General features: G+C 42.9%; 1 protein-coding gene and 6 non-coding genes across 7 annotated transcripts; 1 reads left to right on the top strand and 6 right to left on the bottom strand.

Annotated features, from left to right (window-relative positions):
* The first annotated feature begins 755 nt into the window (after positions 1-755).
* zgc:171566 lies at positions 756-16,976 on the top strand. Its single transcript, XM_030375765.1, has 10 exons — positions 756-906; positions 1,134-1,257; positions 1,715-1,829; positions 2,375-2,425; positions 2,936-3,020; positions 4,547-4,685; positions 14,524-14,630; positions 14,954-15,044; positions 15,460-15,597; positions 15,918-16,976. Exons 1-10 carry the CDS (start codon positions 850-852, stop codon positions 16,037-16,039), a joined length of 1,029 nt encoding a protein of 342 aa, XP_030231625.1. The 5' UTR covers positions 756-849; the 3' UTR covers positions 16,040-16,976.
* On the bottom strand, positions 8,801-8,856 carry LOC115557905 (U7 small nuclear RNA). Its single transcript, XR_003979284.1, has one exon. It is a non-coding gene; the product is annotated as a U7 small nuclear RNA (small nuclear RNA).
* On the bottom strand, positions 9,506-9,561 carry LOC115557909 (U7 small nuclear RNA). The gene has a single exon (XR_003979287.1). It is a non-coding gene; the product is annotated as a U7 small nuclear RNA (small nuclear RNA).
* Positions 10,088-10,143, bottom strand: LOC115557910 (U7 small nuclear RNA). The gene has a single exon (XR_003979288.1). It is a non-coding gene; the product is annotated as a U7 small nuclear RNA (small nuclear RNA).
* Positions 10,844-10,899, bottom strand: LOC115557908 (U7 small nuclear RNA). The gene has a single exon (XR_003979286.1). It is a non-coding gene; the product is annotated as a U7 small nuclear RNA (small nuclear RNA).
* LOC115557906 (U7 small nuclear RNA) lies at positions 12,966-13,021 on the bottom strand. The gene has a single exon (XR_003979285.1). It is a non-coding gene; the product is annotated as a U7 small nuclear RNA (small nuclear RNA).
* On the bottom strand, positions 13,552-13,607 carry LOC115557904 (U7 small nuclear RNA). Its single transcript, XR_003979283.1, has one exon. It is a non-coding gene; the product is annotated as a U7 small nuclear RNA (small nuclear RNA).
* Positions 16,977-21,809: the final 4,833 nt, after the last annotated feature.

The raw sequence follows: 21,809 nt of genomic DNA, 5'->3' as shown, positions 1-21,809 counted from the left end.
TCTCTCTCTCTCTCTCTCTCTCTCTCTCTCTCTCTCTCTCTCTCTCTCTCTCTCTCTCTCTCTCTCTCTCTCTCTCTCTCTCTCTCTCTCTCTCTCTCTCGCTCTCTCTCTCTCTCTCTATATGTCACCTCAGGTTATCTGCCTATTTCTCAAACGATTTTAAGGTAATTCAAAGGGCTGAATAAGCATGCTATCGGACACGAACATTTACATTGCCAAAGAACAAAACAATTTGTTTTGTTCTTTGACAATGTAAATGAACAATATTCGGTGAGGAAAACACAAGATACATTCAAACAGTCAGAAATACATTACAATAACTAAACGTATACATAGTGCAACAGTAAACGATTAAACAAAGAGTACAGGACAGGGTAAACATTATGATTTGTGTGGGTTTTACACACGCACTCTCGCTTCCTCCCTGTGTGTTAATATGTGCGCTGCTATTCATAGGACATTCACATTATGACACACACACCCAACCACAAACACAAAGATTCTGATTCAGAGCCTAGGTCTATTTTATCAATCCCAAAGGACGTTGTTTATCTGCTCGAGAAAGAAAAGAACAGCCCTATAAAAGCTACAATAAAATAGCATTGCCTACGACAAAAATATGAAGATGTTCGACTTCGCCCTCGAAGTCGAGCATCTTTACTCAAAATGTAACATAAAATATACCTATAGGCCCACATTAAACCTACGTAGGCTACACAGACACAAATGACGCTGGGTCGACGCGGTTGGTTCTGTGGTCGGTCGTGTCAACGGCGGAGAAAGGGGACGTTCTACTGGTACCCGTTCTTCTACTGGTCACAGTTCTACGTAACGTAGGCGAGTCCTTTAATGGTTAAACACGTGACCGACGCGCACCGGCAGATTCATCAGGAAGACGAGCCGCTGGTAATAAACCGCGTCCCAATCAACAGAATACGTTTTCGGCTTCGGCGTCCACCGCCTCGAATCCCTAGAAGAAAACATCCTGCCTCGCCATTTAGATTTTGGCGAGGACTGAGCTATAGACACCTTCAGCTCGGAGACACGCGTGTCGTTTTGCTGTACTTAAATTGTAAATCCGAGAGGCCACGGCTGATAATCTCGTGGTTGTGTTTTTTCTGCCGTATTATCAGCCACCTTGTTGGATGTATTCGCCTGCTGCTGCCGTTGTCGCGGTGCTTGGCGCCTGCCTTTACGGCGCGCCTGTCGTGGTGAAGGCGCGGAACCCCGAGCCGTTGAATTACCGTCCTATTATCGGTGAGACAAACACACACATAGACATACAGACATGACACACAGGCACAAACAGGCCTACTTTATAGCTTGCGGTTTATGCTTTCCTCCATGTATAATTGTCTAGAAAGAGGGATGGGGAGAAGAGCATTTCAGAATGGGACATACGGAACTGTAGCCACACTATAGTACAATCAGTTGCAGTCGGCATATCCCCTGATAAAATGATTCAACTCAAATGCTATTTATGATTGCTTTTAGGCTAATGCCACTTTAATAGGAGAACTGGGATCAAATTATATTAATATTCATGTCATTAAGCAGCAGGTAGAGGTTATGATGCCCTCAGGGCCACTAGACGGATAGATTACCCTAAAAGCACAACAGTAAAAGGACTACAAAAAATACGTCACATAATTCTTCATCTTACACGGTATGAGTAGCAGCAAGTGTAAACATTACGACATTGCTTCCTGGACAGGTGTGCTGGCCCAGGAGAACCTACCTGATGACCTGTCTGCCAGGGGCAACTCCTACATCGCCGCCTGCTACGTTAAATACGTGGAGAGTGCCGGGGCCAGGGTGGTCCCCATCAGGTATGTAATCTGCCCTCCTATTGGCTGAGACGGCCACTTCACACTGTACCGACCTGTGTTCATGTGTGTGTGTGGTCGCCAGGCCTTTCTTTAAGTCCAAGTCTAGTATACGGTTGCATTAGATATCCGCTGTGGATTAATGGTTCTGCGTCGATGAATACCTAGAAGTCCCCGAAAGTCAGTGTGAAGACGATGTGTCGTACAAATTAGTATTCATGTGAATTGGTAGAACGTGAAGTAACAGGAAATGGGTCGCAAGTCTGCCTGCCTGAAGGTTGACCTTTCTTTGTTTGATGTGCGTCCCCAACAACGAGGGGCTCTGTGGGCTATGGGGGTGATGTAGAGACCCAACACATCTGCGATGGCTAGTCAACATATTCCAAAAGCCTTGAGCGTTCACCTGTAGTAATTCAGCAGGTGTTTCCATCCTAAGGGATCCATAAAGTGAATGTACTGCAAGACAGGCTTTCCAAAAAGAACCACACACAGTGTGAATCAGCTATTGAAATGAATTCTAACTCTAAATGATATTCTCGTTTCCCCAGAATAAACCTACCAGAAGAGGAGTATGTGAGGATCTTCAACTCCATCAACGGGTAAGTAGAATACACCCAGGACCATGGGTGAAGATTCTCAATTTCCATGTTAATTCAGAAATCACGAGGAGCCAGTTCAGGTGCGATGGCCGTTCATAATGGGGAGGCTGATCTAGAGTATACCTGCCACATGACACGTTACCTCGAGATAACCCCGCTGACGGCTGGAGCGGCCAATTATTGCTATCGTCTCATTGGATGGATTTGTGTTCACCAGAAGAAGAATGCTATTGATTCCACTATCGTCATTCTGCCACACACGCATATACGCCAGAATTCGTATATTGGTGTTTTGCATCTTTAATGTTGCATTAAGGGGAGTTACCAGGGAATGTTTTGAATGTTGGATGGGGCTGTCTTAATTTGTATTTGATATGAAAGGTATTTATAAAAAATACAGCAAAACTGCATCATGCCTCGGGCCTATGTAATATACCCAATCGATGTAATCACCAAAGATACTAACCTTCTCCACCATCCCACCTTACCCCTCTGCTTTGCCCTCCCTAGGTTGCTGCTGCCGGGTGGAGACGTGGACATCGAGACCTCTCAGTTCAGTCGGGTCTCCAAGATCTTCTACAGCCTGGCTCTCAAGGTCTTCCCCCCCCCCCCCCCCCCCCCCCCCACCCCATTCCAAGAGTAACCATTCCACCATTCAGTTACATTAAGAGACATGTTTTTCTAAAGCCATTGCACCGGAGAACAGAGTTCCGTGTGCTGCATGACATAAGGTGCCTGCACACACTGACCCACAAAAAGCCCAACTAACACCCAACTATAGAATGTTGGCCGACGCGTACAACCCTTACCCAAGCCAACTCTGCGCACTGGCCTGATGTCGGTGGGTGATGGTATGTTTTTGTTAGGGTTAAGTTAAGTCATCCTTCATTGTTCCTTTTTGGGGGAAATTCTTTCTCTGCTTTCGATCCATCCGGGAGCTGGTGAACACAATCACACTTGCACATACACACACAGAGGAGTGACCTTGTCCGAGGTCCACACACACAGTGGGCAGCCGCAGTGTAGCACCCGGGGAGCAGGTGGGGGTGTCAGGTGCCTTGCTCAAGGGCACCTCATCCGTGGATCGGGATGTAGGAGAGTGCTGCACAACAACTCCCCCTGTCCACATTTTAGCCATTCGGTCGGGATTCGAACTGGCCACCCTCCGGTTACCGATCCAAGGATGCCCCCACACGGGTGGGTCATGTGCAATCGCCTTCAGTAAGTTTATATTAAAGCTCTTGGCATCAGAAAGACGAGGTGAGTCGATTATTAGTGCTAGTCAAGCACATCATAGGTGATGGTACCTGCCTAATTCTGTTTCATTTATCTTTTATTTGAAAGATATCTATTTCAAATTGATTTGACGGTGTCGGGCCTTGGGTGGTCGACCCCACACCGAAAGGTTCATGGTTCGATCCTCAATGCTCACAGTCGGCCTGTAGGCATTCTGACTTATAGTTTGACTTGTGTAGCGTAGTGTGTTGCTGGGTGGCAATGCACATCATTGACAGATCACACATTCACAGGAACATTCACTAGGATTCAAATACTTGGAAATGCACAGGAAAAGAAGCCTTTATAGTCGGGCTGGAGGGCCAGATTGCATCAGGAGGAAGGTAGATTACACAGATGGACATCGTAAATTCCTACTATACACATACTATAGTCAGTACTCATGCCTCAGTTATCACACCTACTATAGATGCAACACCTACTAAAGTTAGAACACCCACTATAGTTAGCACAGCCACTGTCGTTAGAACACATGCTACAGCTATCACACCTACGACACCACTGGAGTAATGGGACCGTAATGTATTGCTGCTTATTCCGAGGAATAATAATAAATGCAGTAACAAGGAATATAACAGACACAGATAAGATAATAAGGCACAATTAACTTTATTAATCCCATTCAGGGATATTTCGGGTGACCGATGAAGAATGATGATAATGAGCTCATCAAGACCTCCTCAGAGCCTGAGACGATGGACCATAGAGACTGTAGTGGTGGAGTAGTGTAGTAGTCCTAAAAGGAGAACGCTGGTCCAGTTAGGAATGGAGATCTGTGCTGGGTCACTGAGGATTTTTAAAGGGTTTGAATGTCTTCTGCTCCAGGCAAACGATGATGGGGACCACTTCCCCATCTGGGGCACCTGCCAGGGCTTCCAGCAGATGTCGGTGCTCACGGCCAACAAGAACCTTCTGACCCTCACCAACACCAAGGCTGTAGCTCTACCGCTGATCTTGAGCAAAGGTAGAGCCTACCCTCACCCCGCCTTTACTACAGCTTACCCTTACCTATCCTCACCTTTACTATAGCTCAAAATGACCTACCCTCACCCTTACCCTTACACTTCCTTTACTACAGGTTACCCTCACCTACCATCACCTTTACTACAGGGAACACTCCCCTACCATCACCTTTACTTTAGGTTACACCCACCTGCTGTCCCATTTACCCGAGGTATCATTCATCCAAATTAAACCATAACCTGTATCAGCAACTTTTCGAACATGGGGATTTTATTTGCTTATTTATATCAAAATATTTAAACCCATGCACAAAGTGTTGACGTTTTTCTCACTGAGACACCCAAACTCCCCGTCTGAGATCAAGAAAGGTTTTGTTATCCTAAAATAACTCAAAACAATGACTTTTAACAAAAATAGATATTCTCTGATTTTGAAAAGAGCTTAAAGCATTGGAAATGGAAGTCTGTAGTGTTTGGCTATTTTGAGGGGTTATTTAATGTTCGTTGAACTGCATTCTGGGTGTTTCTGCTATTTTCAGACAGAAACCTTTTTAGATGTGTTGTCTGATTAGCATAAGCCATGTCTCAATGCTGAAATTTGCACCATGACTAGGACTAGCCAAATGGTCTATCTCCCAGACAATAGCTCACAGAAATTAAACCTCAATGTTTTTCTAAAAGTATCCGCAGTGAAAAATCATCTTCTGTGTTAACTAAGGTATCAACAGTATACCATAGTGATGAGACTGTACTGACAATTGGCGGGAGTTCTACTGTTATTTCATAAAATCCCTAATTTAGTTCTAAACAATAACTACATAGAGTACAGATTAGAAATAATAACACCCGAAGGTTCATTTCTTGTAAATAACTGACTGGTATATTGTAGACAGACAAATAAATTGATGTCCATACCTTAACCCGGCTACACTAGGGAATATTGAAATGAATGTCTTCAGTTTTACATGGACCAAGCCGTTTTCTAATGCAGTATGAGTCTCATGGCTGTGGACCACTGAAAGATAACGGACATCATCCTGTAGGAATTAGCTCTTCAATATATATCTAAATATCCCTAGTAAAAAGGGAACCCACAATCTACTTTCTAGAAAAAATAGTATCAATGGGTATATTTTAAGATGAAGAAATGTAAATTGACCCTTGCCACCTTTCACTTCAAGGTGAAACTGTAACCAAATAAGTTTTATAGCTGTATAATAATATTGGATCAGTTGAACTTGGGCTAGTCTCTACTTGATGTCCTCACACAGTCCAAGCATGCATCAGTAGCATGGAAACATCACCTTCTAAACTAGAGGGAAAATGATTGGCTGGCAGCTGGCTGCCCAGCTCTTGGTAAACACAGGATGGTGCTCCTGTTCAATGTTGTTAACATGGTTTAGGGATGGTCTCTGAAGAACTATAGAAATCTCTGACAGAAGTTGTAGGTATCAGTACCTTACATCATTTGTAACTTGATTTATGTAATTTTTCACATTTACAGCAGGTATATTTCATAAGACAGAACATGTGAATATCCAGATGTTTTTATTTAGACAGTAGAGTGTGGGATCTCTTTTTACTAGGGATCCTTCTAGATAAATATTAAAGAGCTATTTCCTGCCAGTTGCTGTCTGGAAGTGGTATATGTGACTGGTCGACAGCCAAGTCACTCATGGTGCATTTGGTGGAGGGGGTTTGACTATGCTTATCAGCTGGCATCATACAGTGTGATGCAGTACTTCAGCAGACAATAAATTGAACTAAGCGCCAAATTGGCAGAGGAGAAAGCAGCTTTAGGAATCCAAATGCAATGTTAGTATACATGTGTATGTTGTAACGTAAATTATTCAGACAATACCTTGAGTGGTTTAAAATACAAAGCCTGAAGGTTAAGATCTTTGAAATAACTTACTGGTAGAATGTAGATAAACAAACTTATACTTATTTATATCAGAAGCCAGCCACACTAGGGAATAAACAAAATGTATCTGTTCAGTTGTACATTGTGACAAACAGCAATTACGTTGGAAAAAAGAGGAAGCTCTGCCCCTCGAATGCACCATGAGTGACGTGGCTGTGGACCAGTCAGTAATATCACTTCCAGACACACTACGGCGAGAATTAGAGCTTTAATATTTGTTTAGAAGGATTCCTAGTCAAAAGGAATCCCACATACTGCCTAGAATATAGTAGGCTGACGCGAAACCTTATAAAGGGCTATAGACTAGTGGTGCCGAGATGATGCCTCATGAAACGTCAAGGCCTCTCAGCCAGATGAACCACCAAAGTGGTTCGTGCTCGAAGCTTCAAATGAGTACCCTAGGGACATCTAGTGGTGAATGAAATTATGACAACCCAACCCAAAATGTGATTTTTGCTTCGTGTGCCGATACAACATTAAATCATTTGAGAATTGAAGTCATTTCAGTGATACATGTGTGTGAGTGTGCCATTCATAAAATGGCACAGAGCTCATGCTAGAAAATAAATCATTTGGCAAAAGTGTGTCTTAGCAGACGCTTTTATCCAAAGCGACTTACATCGGTAAATACACACATTGACACACCGACGGCAGTCAACCATGCAAGGCGACAGTCAGCTGTCAGGAGCAAAGTGAAAGGGACACAACAACACTGAACTTGGAGGACCTGGGGATTGAACTAGCCACCGGTTACAAGTCAACTGCTCTACCTCCTGAGCTAAGCCGAGCCACCCTGCATGACAACTGAGAAGGAGTTATTAATTTAATAGCCATTAAAGTCGAAATCTCCCGCCAATACTGAACCCATATTTCGAAGCAGTAGCCCGAGGCGAAGCCTCGAACGTCACACCCTACGTCATTTCGCCAATGTGAATCCTACTCGAAGCGGAGCTTCGCTGGGGGAGGAGCCGAGGTACTCGACACACGCCCCGATGCCTCGACGCAAAACGTAGCATCACTACTATAGACCTTATCACCAGGCCTTTGGTGTTCATAAAGTCCTTCCTAAACTATCAGATGTATTTTGCAATTATTACATTTAAATTGTCCCATGTTAATTTTAACTTACAGGTTTAAGTAGAAAAAAAACAGTTGTATACCTTTACAGTAATGTTGCATCAGTAAAACTGCTTGGGTCTACTAGGTGTCCTCACACATTACCAGCATGCATCTAAAGCATGTCAACATCACCTTCTAAACTAGATGGAAAATGTAAAGTTAATGATTGACTGGCGGCTAGCAAGACATCCTGCACATGCGAACAAGTGTAAAACATTCTGCACATCACAACAACTACTATGACGTCAGCTCATTCGCATAGTTCCGCTCCCACCCACTTTAATGCACCATGAGTGAAAAGGCTGTTGGCAATTCACATATGACGCTTCCAGACAGGACACAGCAGGAAATAATTCTTTAATATTTATATAAGACAATATATAGTAAAAATATCTCCAACTCGTAACTGTCCCAAGAAAACTATCCGGTGTTGCAGATTTTCTTGTTTTATGAAATATAAAGCTATATAGCTGCTAGAAAAGTGTAAAAAATCTGAATGTAGTTACAAAATATGCTAATAACTAACTTTGGTAACAGGAGACTTCTTTAGTTTTTTAGATCATGCTTAAACCATGTACCTTTAATAATATAACAGGAGCACCATCCTGCCTCATAATAGTATTTTTGAGTGTTTACCAGGGTCTGGACAGTCAGCTGCCAGTCAAGCATTTACTTTTAATTTCCCATCTAGTTTAGAAGGTGATGTTTGCAAGCTACAGATACATGCTGGGAATGTGCAAGTAGAGCCTAGCCTCAGTTTTGCTGATCCAACATTACTGTAAAGCTATACAACTAATTTGGTTCCAGTTTCACCTGAAGAAGAAAAAGTAACAAGGGTCAATTTATATTTAGTCATACAAAACATATTCAGGTGGATGTTTTGTTAGAAGAACAACAGCTACCTGTCCAGCCCCTGGTAAACACACAAATAACTATTAATAGTCAGGATGGTGATCCTGTTATATTATTAATGTTATCATCATATTTTAGGGATGGTCTGAAATGTAATTAACAGCAGAGTTCCATAACCCAAGAGCATGTGGAGCTAGTGATCATTTTATTTAGACAGTGATTGTGGGATCCCTTTTTACTAGGGATCCTTCTAGATAAATATTAAAGAGCTAATTCCTACAGTGAGGGGTCTGGAAGCCGTATTTGTGACTTGCCAACAGCCTTTTCACTCATGGTGCATTAAAGTGTAGGGGGGCGGAACTATGCGAAACAGCTGACGTCATGGTAATTATATTAATCTAAACAATTAGAGAGTTTTCTCCACCATCTAAATGCACACGCAACTGACAACTATACACCCAAATCATTCACACAGAGGGAGAGAACCATAAGATCTCTTTCTCTGTGAAATTGAGATCAAATCACTAAAATAGCTGTACAGAAATCTTGGATCAGCAAAACTGGGGCCATACTCTACTAGGTGATGTCCCACACTCCCAGCATGCATCTGTGGTGTGTAAACAGGCGGTCACCTTCTAAATAAGCAAGTAAACATAAAGAAAATGATTAACCGCGGCAGCCAGCTGTCCAGTCCCTTGTAAACATACTAAATACTATTAGACAGTATGCTGCTGCTGTCACATCATTAATGTTATCAACATATTTGAGGGATGGTCTGGATGACTATAGACATGGTCTGTGATACTGCTTTTAATTAATGAAATAAGCTACTCTTCTTTAAATGTATAGTTTATTATTGTAATATTCTGACATTTCCATCATATATATATCTACTCAAGAAGATTCTTTTCTTTCAGACAGTATAGTGTGGGATCCCTTTTTACTAGGGATCCTTCTGGATAAATATTAAAGAGCTAATTCCTGATGTTAAAAGTCTGGAGGCTGCATCTGTGATTAGCCCACAGCCATGTCACTCATGGTGCTTCAGAGGGGAAGGGGCGGACGGTTGTTCATAATGTCCTTCCTAACATTTCAGAACACTTTAGAAATAAATAAATGTAAATTGACCCTTTAATTCCAGTTTCATCTTCTAGGTGAAACTGGAATTAAGTTATTTATATAGCTGTACAATAATGTTGATCAGTAAAACGGGGGCTCCACTTGGTGTCATCACACACTCCCAGCATGCATATTAACATCACCTTCTAAACTAGATGGGAGTCCATCCCTTGGTAAACGCAACCAAATACTATTACTATTCAGGATGGTGTTCCCGTTAGATTATTAATGTTATTAACACGATTTATGGATGGTCAGATAAACGATAGAAGTCGTAACAGAATAAATAGTTAAAAGTTGCTTGATTGGCTACTTGATCCTTAAAATTTGCTGAATTTCCACAGGTATTTCATGCGGTGCTCCAGACGATTTTCCATAAAACAGATTATAGTAGGATCCCTTTTTACTAGGGATCCTTCTAGATAAATATTAAAGAGCTAATTCCTATCTTGGGGTGTCTGGAAGCCGTATTGGTGACTTGCCAACAGCCTTTTCACTCATGGTGCATTAAAGCGCATCTGTGATTAGGTTCAGTAAAGGATGACCCGCCCCTTTATTGCACCTTGAGTGACATGGCTGTGGATCAGTCAAAGATATATTTCCTAGTGTAAACTATGAAATGGCTCTTTAATATTTGTCTAGAACGATTCCTAGTTAAAAGGGGTCACACACTTTATTGTCTAAATACAATAATGAAAAGAACAACAATGTGATGAAGTGTGGTTCATAATTTTCTTCTTAACCTCTCAGACATATTTAGCAGTAAATTAATGTATTTTCTGCTACTTTTGTCTTAAAGGTGAAACTGTTAAAAATGATTTATATAACTGTACAGTAATGTTGGATCAGTAAAACTGGGGCTCGGCTCTACTAGATGTCCTCACACACTCCCAGCCTGCATCTGTAGCATGTAAACATCACCTTTTATACTAGATGGGAAATGTTACGTTAAGGATTGGTTGGCGGCTAGCTGTCCAGCCCCTGGTAAACACACCAAAAAGTATTTATAGTCAGGATGGTGATCCTGTTATATTACTAAGGTTATCATCATATTTTAGGGATACTGTGAAATATAATTTACAGCAGGTTTATTCCGTGACCGGAGAGCATGAGGAGCTTGTGATCATTTAATTTAGACAGTATAGTGTGGGATCCCTTTTTACTAGGGATCCTTCTGGATAAATATTAAAGAGCTAATTCCTGATGTTAGAAGTCTGGAGGCTGCATCTGTGATTAGCCCACAGCCATGTCACTCATGGTGCTTCAGAGGGGAAGGGGCGGACTGTTGTCCATAATGTCCTTCCTAACATCTCAGATCACTTTAGAAATAAATAAATGTAAATTGACCCTTGCTACTTTCATCGTCTAGGTGAAACTGGAATTAAATTATTTATATTGCTGTACAATAGTGTTGTTCAGTAAAACAGGGGCTCCACTTGGTGTCATCACACACTCCCAGCATGCATCTATAGCTAACGATTGTCTGGCAGCTAGCTGTCCATCTCTTGGTAAACACAACCAAAGACTATTAATATTCAGGATGGTGTCCCCGTTAGATTACTAATGTTATTAACATGATTTAAGGATGCTCAGATAAACAATGTCGAAACAGAATAAATAGTTAAAAGTTGCTTAATCAGGTACTTTATCCTTACAATTTGCTGAATTTCCACGGATATTTCATGCGGATCTCCAGATGGTTTTTCTTAAACAGAATAGTGTGGAATCGCTTTTTACTAGGGATCCTTCTAGATAAATATTAAAGCGCTAATTCCCACAGTGAGGGGTCTGGAAGCAGTATTTGTGACTTGCCAACAGCCTTTTCACTCATGGTGCATTAAAGTGTAGGGGGCGGAACTACGCGAAACAGCTGACGTCATGGTAATTATATTAATCTAAACAATTAGAGAGTTTTCTCCACCATCTAAGTGCACACGCAACTGACAACTATACACCCAAATCATACGCACAGAGGGAGAAAAATATAAGATCTCTATCTCTGTGAAATTTAGATCAAATCAGTAAAATAGCAGTACAGAAATCTTGGATCAGCAAAACTGGGGCCATACTCTACTAGGTGATGTCCCACACTCCCAGCATGCATCTGTGGTGTGTAAACAGACGGTCACCTTCTAAATAAGCAAGTAAACATAAAGAAAATGATTAACCGCGGCAGCCAGCTGTCCAGTCCCTTGTAAACATACTAAATACTATTAGACAGTATGGTGCTGCTGTCACATCATTAATGTTATCAACATATTTGAGGGATGGTCTGGATTAGTGATGGCAGTGTGACACTGAAGCTTCGATACGTGCTTCAAACCAACTCCCAAGAAGCACTGCTTCGAAGCTTGCTTCAGAGCAAAAAAAAACCATGTGACATGTGACGTCCGAAGCAGCAACTAGTTCGTTGCCTGATTGAATCACTTGACTGGTCCGCGGCTTCGGTGGAGAAGCTTTGAGCAAAAAAAAAGAAACCGACTCAATCCATAAGGCAGCCTACCTCAATACAAATCTTTGAGTGTCTAACCCCATCCCACATAATCACCCCCTAGAGTTACTCAAGCACACCCAACCAACCTTGTCCGAAGCCAGCTGGTCACCGCCTAATTATTTAATGAAAAAAAAAAACACAATCGATGCTACAATCGTTTACGGGAGTTGTGCATAGTACAGTATCTATGTAAAGATCAATGTAAGGTATCGATTAGTGTAGACTAGGGGATAACACACTGACTGTGGAGTGGAGGAACCGGGTTCGAATCCCATTCCTGGGGGGAAGGTTTTTATATGCTGTTTCCAATTATATCCTAGCCTTCATCAGTTAGCCTATCTGGACAGAAGGCTAGGCATATCCCTTTAAGAACAATTTAGACATCTGTATTTAGATCAATCTTTATTCGTGAAAAGATCATGCTACTAAGTATTTGGGTTTGTGTGTTTGTGCGTCAAATCGTTTTCAAAGCAGGGATACGTTGAATCCACTGCAGCCTCGAACTTCGCCAGCAGAGGTCACTGTCACTGAAGCTTCGAGTAATGAACCCATTTTCGAAACATTGGCTCAACTGGTTCGATGCTTCATAAAAGCTTCATTTGCCCATCACTAGTCTGGATGACTATAGACATGGTCTGTGATGCTGCTTTTAATTAATGTAATGAGCTACTCATCTGTAAATGTATAATTTATTAATGCAATATACTGACATTTTCATCATATATATATAGCTATACAAGAAGATCATGATTCTTTTCTTTCAGACAGTCAAGTGTGGGATCCCTTTTTACTAGGGATCCTTCTGGATAAATATTAAAGAGCTAATTCCTGATGGCAGAGTTCTGGAAGCTGCATCTGTGATTAGTCCACAGCCATGTCACTCATGGTGCTTCAGAGGGGAAGGGGCGGACTGTTGTTCATAATGTCCTTCCTAACATCTCAGATTGCTTTATAAATAAATAAATATAAAATTGACCCTTGCTACTTTCATCTTCTAGGTGAAACTGGAATTAAATTATTTATATAGCTGTACAATAATGTTGATCAGTAAAACAGGGGCTCCACTTGGTGTCATCACACACTCCCAGCATGCATCTGTAGCATATTAACATCACCTTCTAAACTAGATGGGAGTCCATCCCTTGGTAAACGCAACCAAATACTATTACTATTCAGGATGGTGTCCCCGTTAGATTATTAATGTTATTAACATGATTTAAGGTTTGTCAGAAAAACATAGAAGTCGTAAGAGATTAAATAGTTAAAAGTTGCTTAATTAGCTACTTTATCCTTACAATTAGCTGAATTTTCACAGGTATTTCATGCAGTACTCGAGAGGGTTTTCTTTAAACAGAATGGTGTGGGATCCCTTTTTACTAGGGATCCTTCTAGATAAATATTAAAGAGCTAATTCCTACATCGCTGTGTCTTGAAGCAGTATATGTGACTTGCAAACAGGCTTGTCACTCATGGTGCATTAAAGTGTAGGGGGCGGAACTATGCAAATCAGACATCAGCTGTTTCCATTGGAGAAATTGAGACCAAATCATTTAACTGGCAGGACAGAAATGTTGGATCAGCAAAACTGGGGCCATACTACAAAAGCCACGTCCCACTCTCCCAGCATGCATCTGTAGTGTTTGAACAGGCGGTCCCCTTCTAAATCAGCGGGTAAACATAAAGAAAATGATTAACTGCAGTAGCCAGCTGTCCATCCTCTGGTAAACACACTAAATAGTATTATTAGTCAGAATGGTGCTGCTGTTACATCATTAATGTTATTAACTGGATCTGGATGACTATGGTAATTGTCTGTGATACCGACGACGCATATATACATATATCATTTATTTCTACCAGAGCATGAAGAGCTCCTGATTATTTCCTTCAGACAGTAGAGTGAGGGATCCCTTTTTACTAGATACATTTAGATACATTTTTAAGAGCTACTTCCTGAGGATAGAAGTCTGGCCACATCTGTGATTAGAAATGTCACTCATTGTGCTTTAGACGGGGAGGCGCAGAGTGTCTGTAAACTAATAGGATGCTTGTAACCAATGTGTCCTGCCCACTTATCACTTAAGAAGTGATTAACATTGCATTGGACCGTATATGGTTCTAGATATAAGTTTGCTACCAGCTCAAGTGTTGCTTGTAATGCACCACTAAACTAAGTGGTTAGTAAACTAACGGTTTTCATTAATCCTTCTGATTGTGTGTGTGTGTGTGTGTGTGTGTGTGTGTGTGTGTGTGTGTGTGTGTGTGTGTGTGTGTGTGTGTGTGTGTGTGTGTGTGTGTGTGTGTGTGTGTGTGTGTGTGTGTGAACACACAGGGGCCAAGTCTAGTCGTCTGTTCCAGTCTTTCCCAGAAGATGTCATGCAGTCGCTGTCTGAACAAAACATCACGTCCAACTTCCATAGCTGGAGCCTGTCTCTGCAGGTGACCCCCTCTCCCCTGCTGTTCTCCGCCTTCCTCTTATTGGTCTTCCCTCCCTCCTCTTCTATACTACATTATCCTTCTCCCCTGTTCTGTTTTGCCATATTCTCCCTCCCTACCAAATTTTCTTCGCTTCTTCTTATCCCATCCCTCCTCGTTTCGCATCTGCTAAACCTTTCTCGACTCTCATTTCTTCTCTTTTCCCCCTTCGCTCTTCTATCCTTCTCATCGTCGTGGTCAAAACTCTACTGTTCAATTTTAATAACATTCTGTCCCTTTTTTAATTTCAACCACTACAATAACTGTTTGACCTGAATCTCTCGCAGAACTTCAGCCGAAACGCCAAGCTAAAGAGATTCTATAAGATTCTATCCATCAACACGGACGGCAAAGTTGACTTCATCTCCACCATGGAAGGTACTGTACACTTATAATGTGCTGTCACGGCACGACTGGACTTTGATGGGTCCTTGTACTTCATGTTAATCTTGTGGGCATGTAGTTCCTGTTTCTCTAATGTCTTTAAAATGCACTTTCAGGAGTGCAAATTGGAACACTGTATTTACACCACGGCTTATCCACGTTTATAATATCCTCCATGGCATTATCACATAGCCTAACCTAAGTGCAGACGGATTCCATCAGCACCGTGGTTGTCCTCCATCAGATCTTTCCTTGACCGAATGGCTTTTTCCACCAAGTTCAAGAAAACGTGGGTTGGAAAGGACATAGGATGCAATTTGTTTGACTCTGTTACTTCCTGGTCTCTCTGATGGGCCTGTCAATGTACTTCCTGGCCTGTCTGACGTGTGTGTCCTGTCTCCTGCCCCAGCCTATCGGTACCCGTTCTACGCGGTGCAGTGGCACCCAGAGAAGAGCCCCTTCGAGTGGGTGGACAAGCCGGGCATGGTCCACCTGGGGTCCGCCGTCAGAGCCTCCTTCTACACCGCCGCCTTCTTCATCTCAGAGGGTGAGGAGGAGGGAGGGAAGGGGGGATGAGAAGGAGGAAGGGAGGGAGGGAGGGAGGAGGGAGGGAAGGGGGGATGAGAAGGATGGAGGGAGGGAAAAAGGTAGTTGAGTTGGGGTGGTAGAGACGGAGGGAGGTAGAGACGGAGAGAGGTGACTGAGGTTGAGGAAGAGGATGCAATGAAGAATGGATTTGGTTGGTTCGGTTTACCTGAAATGGTTTTCCAAATCAACTCTAAATTAACTTTCCGTCATTCTATTTCTCTGTTTCTCTCTCCCTCTCTCCCTTTCTCTCTCTATCCCCTGCCACCCTTCTTTCAACAGCGATGAAGAATTTCCACAACTTCTCCAGCGCAGCAGAGGAAGACAAAGCTCTCATCTACAACTTCTCCCCAGACTACAAAGGACAGGGAGCTATCTTCATCCAGAACTACTACTTTGACTAGGGATCTTCATTGAGACCCAAGACCCAGCAAGACTCCCCTAGCACCCCAACTACCCTCTCCTCCTCTGGGCTGGGTGTGCCTCTGACCCCCTTGGTTCCTCCTGGTTCCTGCTGATCTTCACGGTGTCTGTAACTAATCTTTTCTCCTCTTCTCTTTCCTCCTCCTCTGTTTCTCCCCATCTCTCCTTCTCTTATCAGAGTGGCTTATTCAGTTTCTTAGTCATCGGGTTTAGTCAGGCTTAACTAGATTGAGGTAATTCCAAACCGAGAGACTCTGTGTCACCAAAACATGTGTTGTGTGGTTTATGTCATCTTATTATTCCTGAGTGGGACCCAGTATTGGGTGTTTGAAGAGCTAAAAGAGAAATATCTTACTTAAAAGAGAGATAAATCGCTGCGGAGATAATGTTCACTTTAAGAGATATCTTTGTCTGAAGAGAAATATCGTCAGCCAAAGAGGTATACGTTAATCGAAAGATATTGCTTCAACTAAAGAGAGATCCTGACCATGATAATAATTGTATTTATTGGTTTTTAATTAAAAAACAATCGTTTCTCTCTTACACTAGCTGTCTCTCAAAGAAAGGCACATCTACATTTGTTTATTCATGGGTAAAAATGAGATTGGGAAAGTTATTTTTCTCTTTACATTTATTTTTTGATATAATGAGTGATGATGAGTTTTAAAACGCTAATATCATGTTCTCTCTCTGTGAAGATCTTAATCTAGTTTCAGAATGTACAAGATGTTGTGCTGTGTCACCCTGTGTGTAGCTTACTGTGGTTGACTGACTTCTGCATTTTGTAGAAAGGGCAACGGTCATATTTGTTACAGTAATCTTATCACATGTTGAGTTATCTAGCTCTGTGGCTTTAAATCGATGCATTGATTGTATGAGTGGAGCTTGTTTGCTTGCAAATAAAGTAGTATAACCTAATAGTGGCTCCTCTGGTTTACCCTATAAACTCGCTAGATGGCGCCACTGCATACAGCGATTTAGTTTATACTGAGTCATAAAACTTGCTGAAATAAACTGCCTTCTTGCCAAAGACATGATCAAATAGAAATGTAATTGTAGAACTTTAATGAATTTATTGGGAGTTACTGAACCATAACCTACAAAGAAAACAAAACCATTGATGGTTGGAGTGAATGTATAAACAATGGCGGTTCTACACGGGGGCCTACGGGGGCCAGTGCCCCTGTAGACATGTCCCTGCCCCCCCCCCCCCCCTGTGCTGACCAAATAAAACAATTATCATTTTAATGATTTTAGGGAACTAATGCGATGCATCGTTCTACACGGGTAACTTAGAGCGGCTAACCCAAGCACCGTGCTGCTGCTGCTGCTGGTTCAATGAGAGCTCAGCGACTACTCTTGGAGAAAGGAGCCACGATTTCTCCTGTTGCATGAGTCGAAGCTAAGCAAAACGATTTCATTTCTTAAGCCTCGTGCCCACTGCATCCGTCCGTTGACTGATCCCCATTGACTTTGAATGGGGACGGACGCGTAATGCATTGTGGATCTGTGTGCAAATTTAAGCACTGTGACACTACTCGGGCTCTGACGACCCTGGAAAGCTCCCCTATCCGTCAGCCACGCCTTCCGACGACCTTTGACGGACGGTGCAGTGGGCACGAGGCGTAAGTGACTTGTTGTTCTTGCACATAACCGTGTTACTGTAGTTCCTCACACTGATGATGAAATTAAGTTTGTAAAGGTCTGGTCTCGATATATTTAGAAACTTAACCATATCTAAGCAAACTCTTCGAAGCAGAAGCGAGTATCCAAATGTCAGTATTCTTGCTAGGTCTAGGCTGGGTCATCCCTATGTTCCCCAGGTCCTATGTTCCCCAGGTGCAAAGGGTTAGGGTCAGGTTGAGGGATATGGTTAGGGTTAGGGATAGGGTGAGGGTTAACCCTAAACCTAACCCTAACCATAACCTATCGGAGGAGAGACATTCTAACCAATCACAGGCGAATCAGAGGTGAAAAAGGCTGTACTTGCCCCTACCATCCTACGAAAAAAAGATTTGCTCACTGGGTCCTATGTTCCCCGGTCACATACAAAGCGGGGAACATAGGACCCGGGGAACATAGATACGCTCCCGTCTAGGCTACACAATGTTGTGATGTCAACCACGTGTTTTCATCCGTTTTGGCTGCTGCATTGGGATAACAAATACATTTGAGTAAAGAGTAGTAGGCTATCTGCCCGTGTTAAGTAGGGAGGGATGGTTATGCAACGAAAACTAATGCATGCCCCTACGCTTTTTATCTTCTAATAGCAGCCATCATTAAATGAGGAAAGGACCGTAGAACAGGGACGTTTCCTTTGAGCTCTTTAGACTGCGCAAGATTGCTGTCACCCTTCCTGTAAGCTCAGCCTCTCCGGAACACAGTTTCTCCACACTGAAACTGGTCAAATAAAGAGGGAATGGCACATTGTTTTGCACTTTGTTGTACCCTGGAGTTTTTTTCACATTGACACACTGTATGTGAATACCCTGTACTGTATTTTTAATTTTTGATTGTTTATGGTCCTACCTCCCTTGCGCGCTTGTACAAAACAAATGTTGATGTGATTTTGATGATTTTAGGGCATATGCTCCATCAATTTAAGATAGTTTGACAGAAAAATACAGACTGGTGAAGTTATAAACTATTGTACAAATTAAATGTTTGATGATTTTAAAGTAAAATAAAGTTTATAATCTTTAAATATAATCTTTTGCCTTTTTTGTGCTAGACACCTAGTAAAATGTGTCTAGAACAGCCACAGTGTATAAATCAACTTGTAACCCATTCGCATAACGTTATTTGTATATCTTCCACTAGGTGGCAGTATAAGTTCACTAAATCCCCACCTCGACCACAGAGGGACGTATTTAAACCGTCGCTTCTCCGATTGGATTAATAGCCTACTGCCCTACTTGTTCGCAAGAAGACCCACGTTTTACTAGGTCAGTTTAATGTGATATGATCTGGTTTTACCCTTATTCTTAATTTGAAAACTCATTGGGGTATTCTGTTTATCCGTTTTTTGCATGTAATTGATTGTATTTATTCAATATAGGCCTATATTAATTATTATAATGTATATAAATATTATAAGTATTTCCACTTGTGGTTTCACAAACTGGCATCTGGGTATGCCAGCATACTGTAGATCTCCTGTCCCAACCCTATTGGGGTGCGATGTATTTCCCACACTTGTAATAGAACATGGTTTTGATGAATGACTAGTGTTTTTGTTTTAATAAGACAGGAGATTGGAGCACGAAATGCAACCAATTACACATTTCTTCCCTGAAGCCCATTAATTATGAAGGTCTTCTGCGTCACTCCAACAACCCAATTTCCTCTCCCGGGTCACGTGGCTACAGCCGCTGTAAATGAGGGCTGAATGATTGAAAATGTCCGTAAGTTTCCAAACATCATGACATGTCTGATTAATGTCAACGTGTGTGTGTGTGTGTGTGTGTGTGTGTGTGTGTGTGTGTGTGTGTGTGTGTGTGTGTGTGTGTGTGTGTGTGTGTGTGTGTGTGTGTGTGTGTGTGTGTGTGTGTGTGTGTGTGTGTGTGTGCGCGTGCGTGCGCGCGCGCGAGGGGGATGAACCCTAGGTAATAAGAAAGGCATACATGTTGTCCGACATTGTCCTCAACATGATGACCTCTGCTGGACTGTTCTGGAAGTTGCAACGTGTACCGCCAATCCCGAACGTCCGCCGCAAAAGAGCTGAAAAAATAGTGAATCCATTCTCTGCAGCTGGTCACAAACTGCGCCCTCATCTCCACGGTGCCTTCTCGTGAGTGTGTGTGTGGTTGTGTTGAGGAGATAGAAAGAGAGAGAGAATGAGATCGAGAGAGAGGCCGGTTGAAGCTTCCCAGCTGGTGGCAGCTTGCACGTTCAAATTGTCCCCTTGCATGTTCAAATTTCCCCCTAGGTGCCGATGCCGCGCGGTTTCCGCTTCGCCGCTTCGAGCGTGCCCGTGTCTGCGTGTGCGCTGTCTCGGACGGAGACAGCATGGCTGGCGTCAGACGTTCGCGTCCCTCTTGCGCCATGTGGAGGCGAATTAAAAGTTAAGTTAATTAACTACTTGACGAAAGTAGAGCACGAGGGACGGAGCCAAATCAATTAGCTATTGGCAGGAGAGTCGAGCTGGGGGGTACACACGCCAGTGAGCGCGCGCGCGCACACACACACGAGCGCACGCACACACATTTTTCTTTACTAGTGTAATTGGTGTGAAGGGTCCATTACACAGAGATAGAGAGTGAGAGAAAGAGAGAGAGAGGGTCTTTACAGGTGTGATGTAGTTAAAAGGGACAGCTCAGTACACACTAACACTCTTACAGGACACTGGGATTTACAGGATAAATCAGGGCACACACACATTCACACACATACGCACACACTTACGTCCATTTACCCCTTGGATGCGCTCTCCTCACTTGTTCCATCATTCTCCTTTCTATCTTCGTCTTGGTCCATTTTCCTTCATCTCCTCCTCTCGCTCTCCCCTCCAGGCCTGTACCAGCGCAGCAACATTCCTGACCGCAGAGTGCTGAATAAACTCCTACTACTGAAACCCAATTTCGGATCTCTTTCTTCAGGTGCGCTGTGTACATCAGTTAACAGTCCCCGGAGCCGGAGGATGTAGCAGAAGCGTTGAGCTTTTTTGACGAAGCAATATCAGAACCGTGTGGCTGAAACAGATATGCCTCTCCCTCTCTCTCTCTCTCGCTGCTCTCTGCGACCCAGTGTTGGTTTCCAGGCGTTCCCACCTCAGGACGGAGAGTGCTAGGGAACCAGGTTCTCTCTGGGCTCTGGCTCCTGCGGCGGGTTCCTCAGGGTCATACAAGGTCTTGCTGCAGGTCCTCAGAGTAAGAGAAACATGACCCGGGAAACCGAATATCCCCAATGACCTTCAGAGACATAGGCGGAGACCGTGGCCATCGCTAACACTGTCACTCTTTCACCTTGTTTATACAGAAATGCATCATGGGATATAGTGCGGAAATTAGTGCAGTTTTTCTTTTCTTTTGCAGTGCATTATGGGTATTGAGCAATGCACTCGATAGGGAGGCTGATTTGTATACTAAAATTTCAGACACCACTACGAAAATGGTGAAGCCCCGAATAGTGCACTATATAGGGTACAAGCGGGACCAATGAGAACATGACATCTTTCTTCTCCACTCATCCTGTCTTCTGTCTGTCATCATCACCATCACCAGAACATCTGACACACGTATGGGCAATTTAATCGGTAGGTTGACGAAGAAGAAGACGAAGAAGAAGCAAAAAACCTGTGGAATTGAGGCTGAATTAATGAAATGACAAACTGTCAACGCTGAGGAATGTGTCGCGTTATTAAATGAAGAAGGAGGACGCAGACAATATCGTCCCCGGGTGCGTTCGGGGAGGGAGAAATGATTTGATTAAATGGAAAAGTTGAAGGAGATTTTCAGCTGAAGCAGCGTTTCAAATCCACCGTGGAGCGGTTCACCTGCAGTCCAACACCCCCTTCTGACAGACACACAGGTACGCCTGTCTACCTGGCACTCTGCCTATCTGTCTGGCTGTCTGAATGTGTGACTGGCTGTCGACCTGTCTGTCTGTCTGTATGTGTGTGTGTGTGTGTGTGTGTGTGTGTGTGTGTGTGTGTGTCTGTGTGTGTGTGTGTGTGTGCTAAGGTTAGAACTGTGAAAGTCAGTTGAACCAAGTAGCTTGGTTCAAACAGGATCAACCACTAATCCCTTATCT

This window comes from Gadus morhua, chromosome 13, assembly GCF_902167405.1.
Source record: "Gadus morhua chromosome 13, gadMor3.0, whole genome shotgun sequence".
Classification (NCBI taxonomy): domain Eukaryota; kingdom Metazoa; phylum Chordata; class Actinopteri; order Gadiformes; family Gadidae; genus Gadus; species Gadus morhua.
Note: the sequence above shows the minus strand (reverse complement) of the source record. Positions and strands in the feature narration are given on the sequence as shown.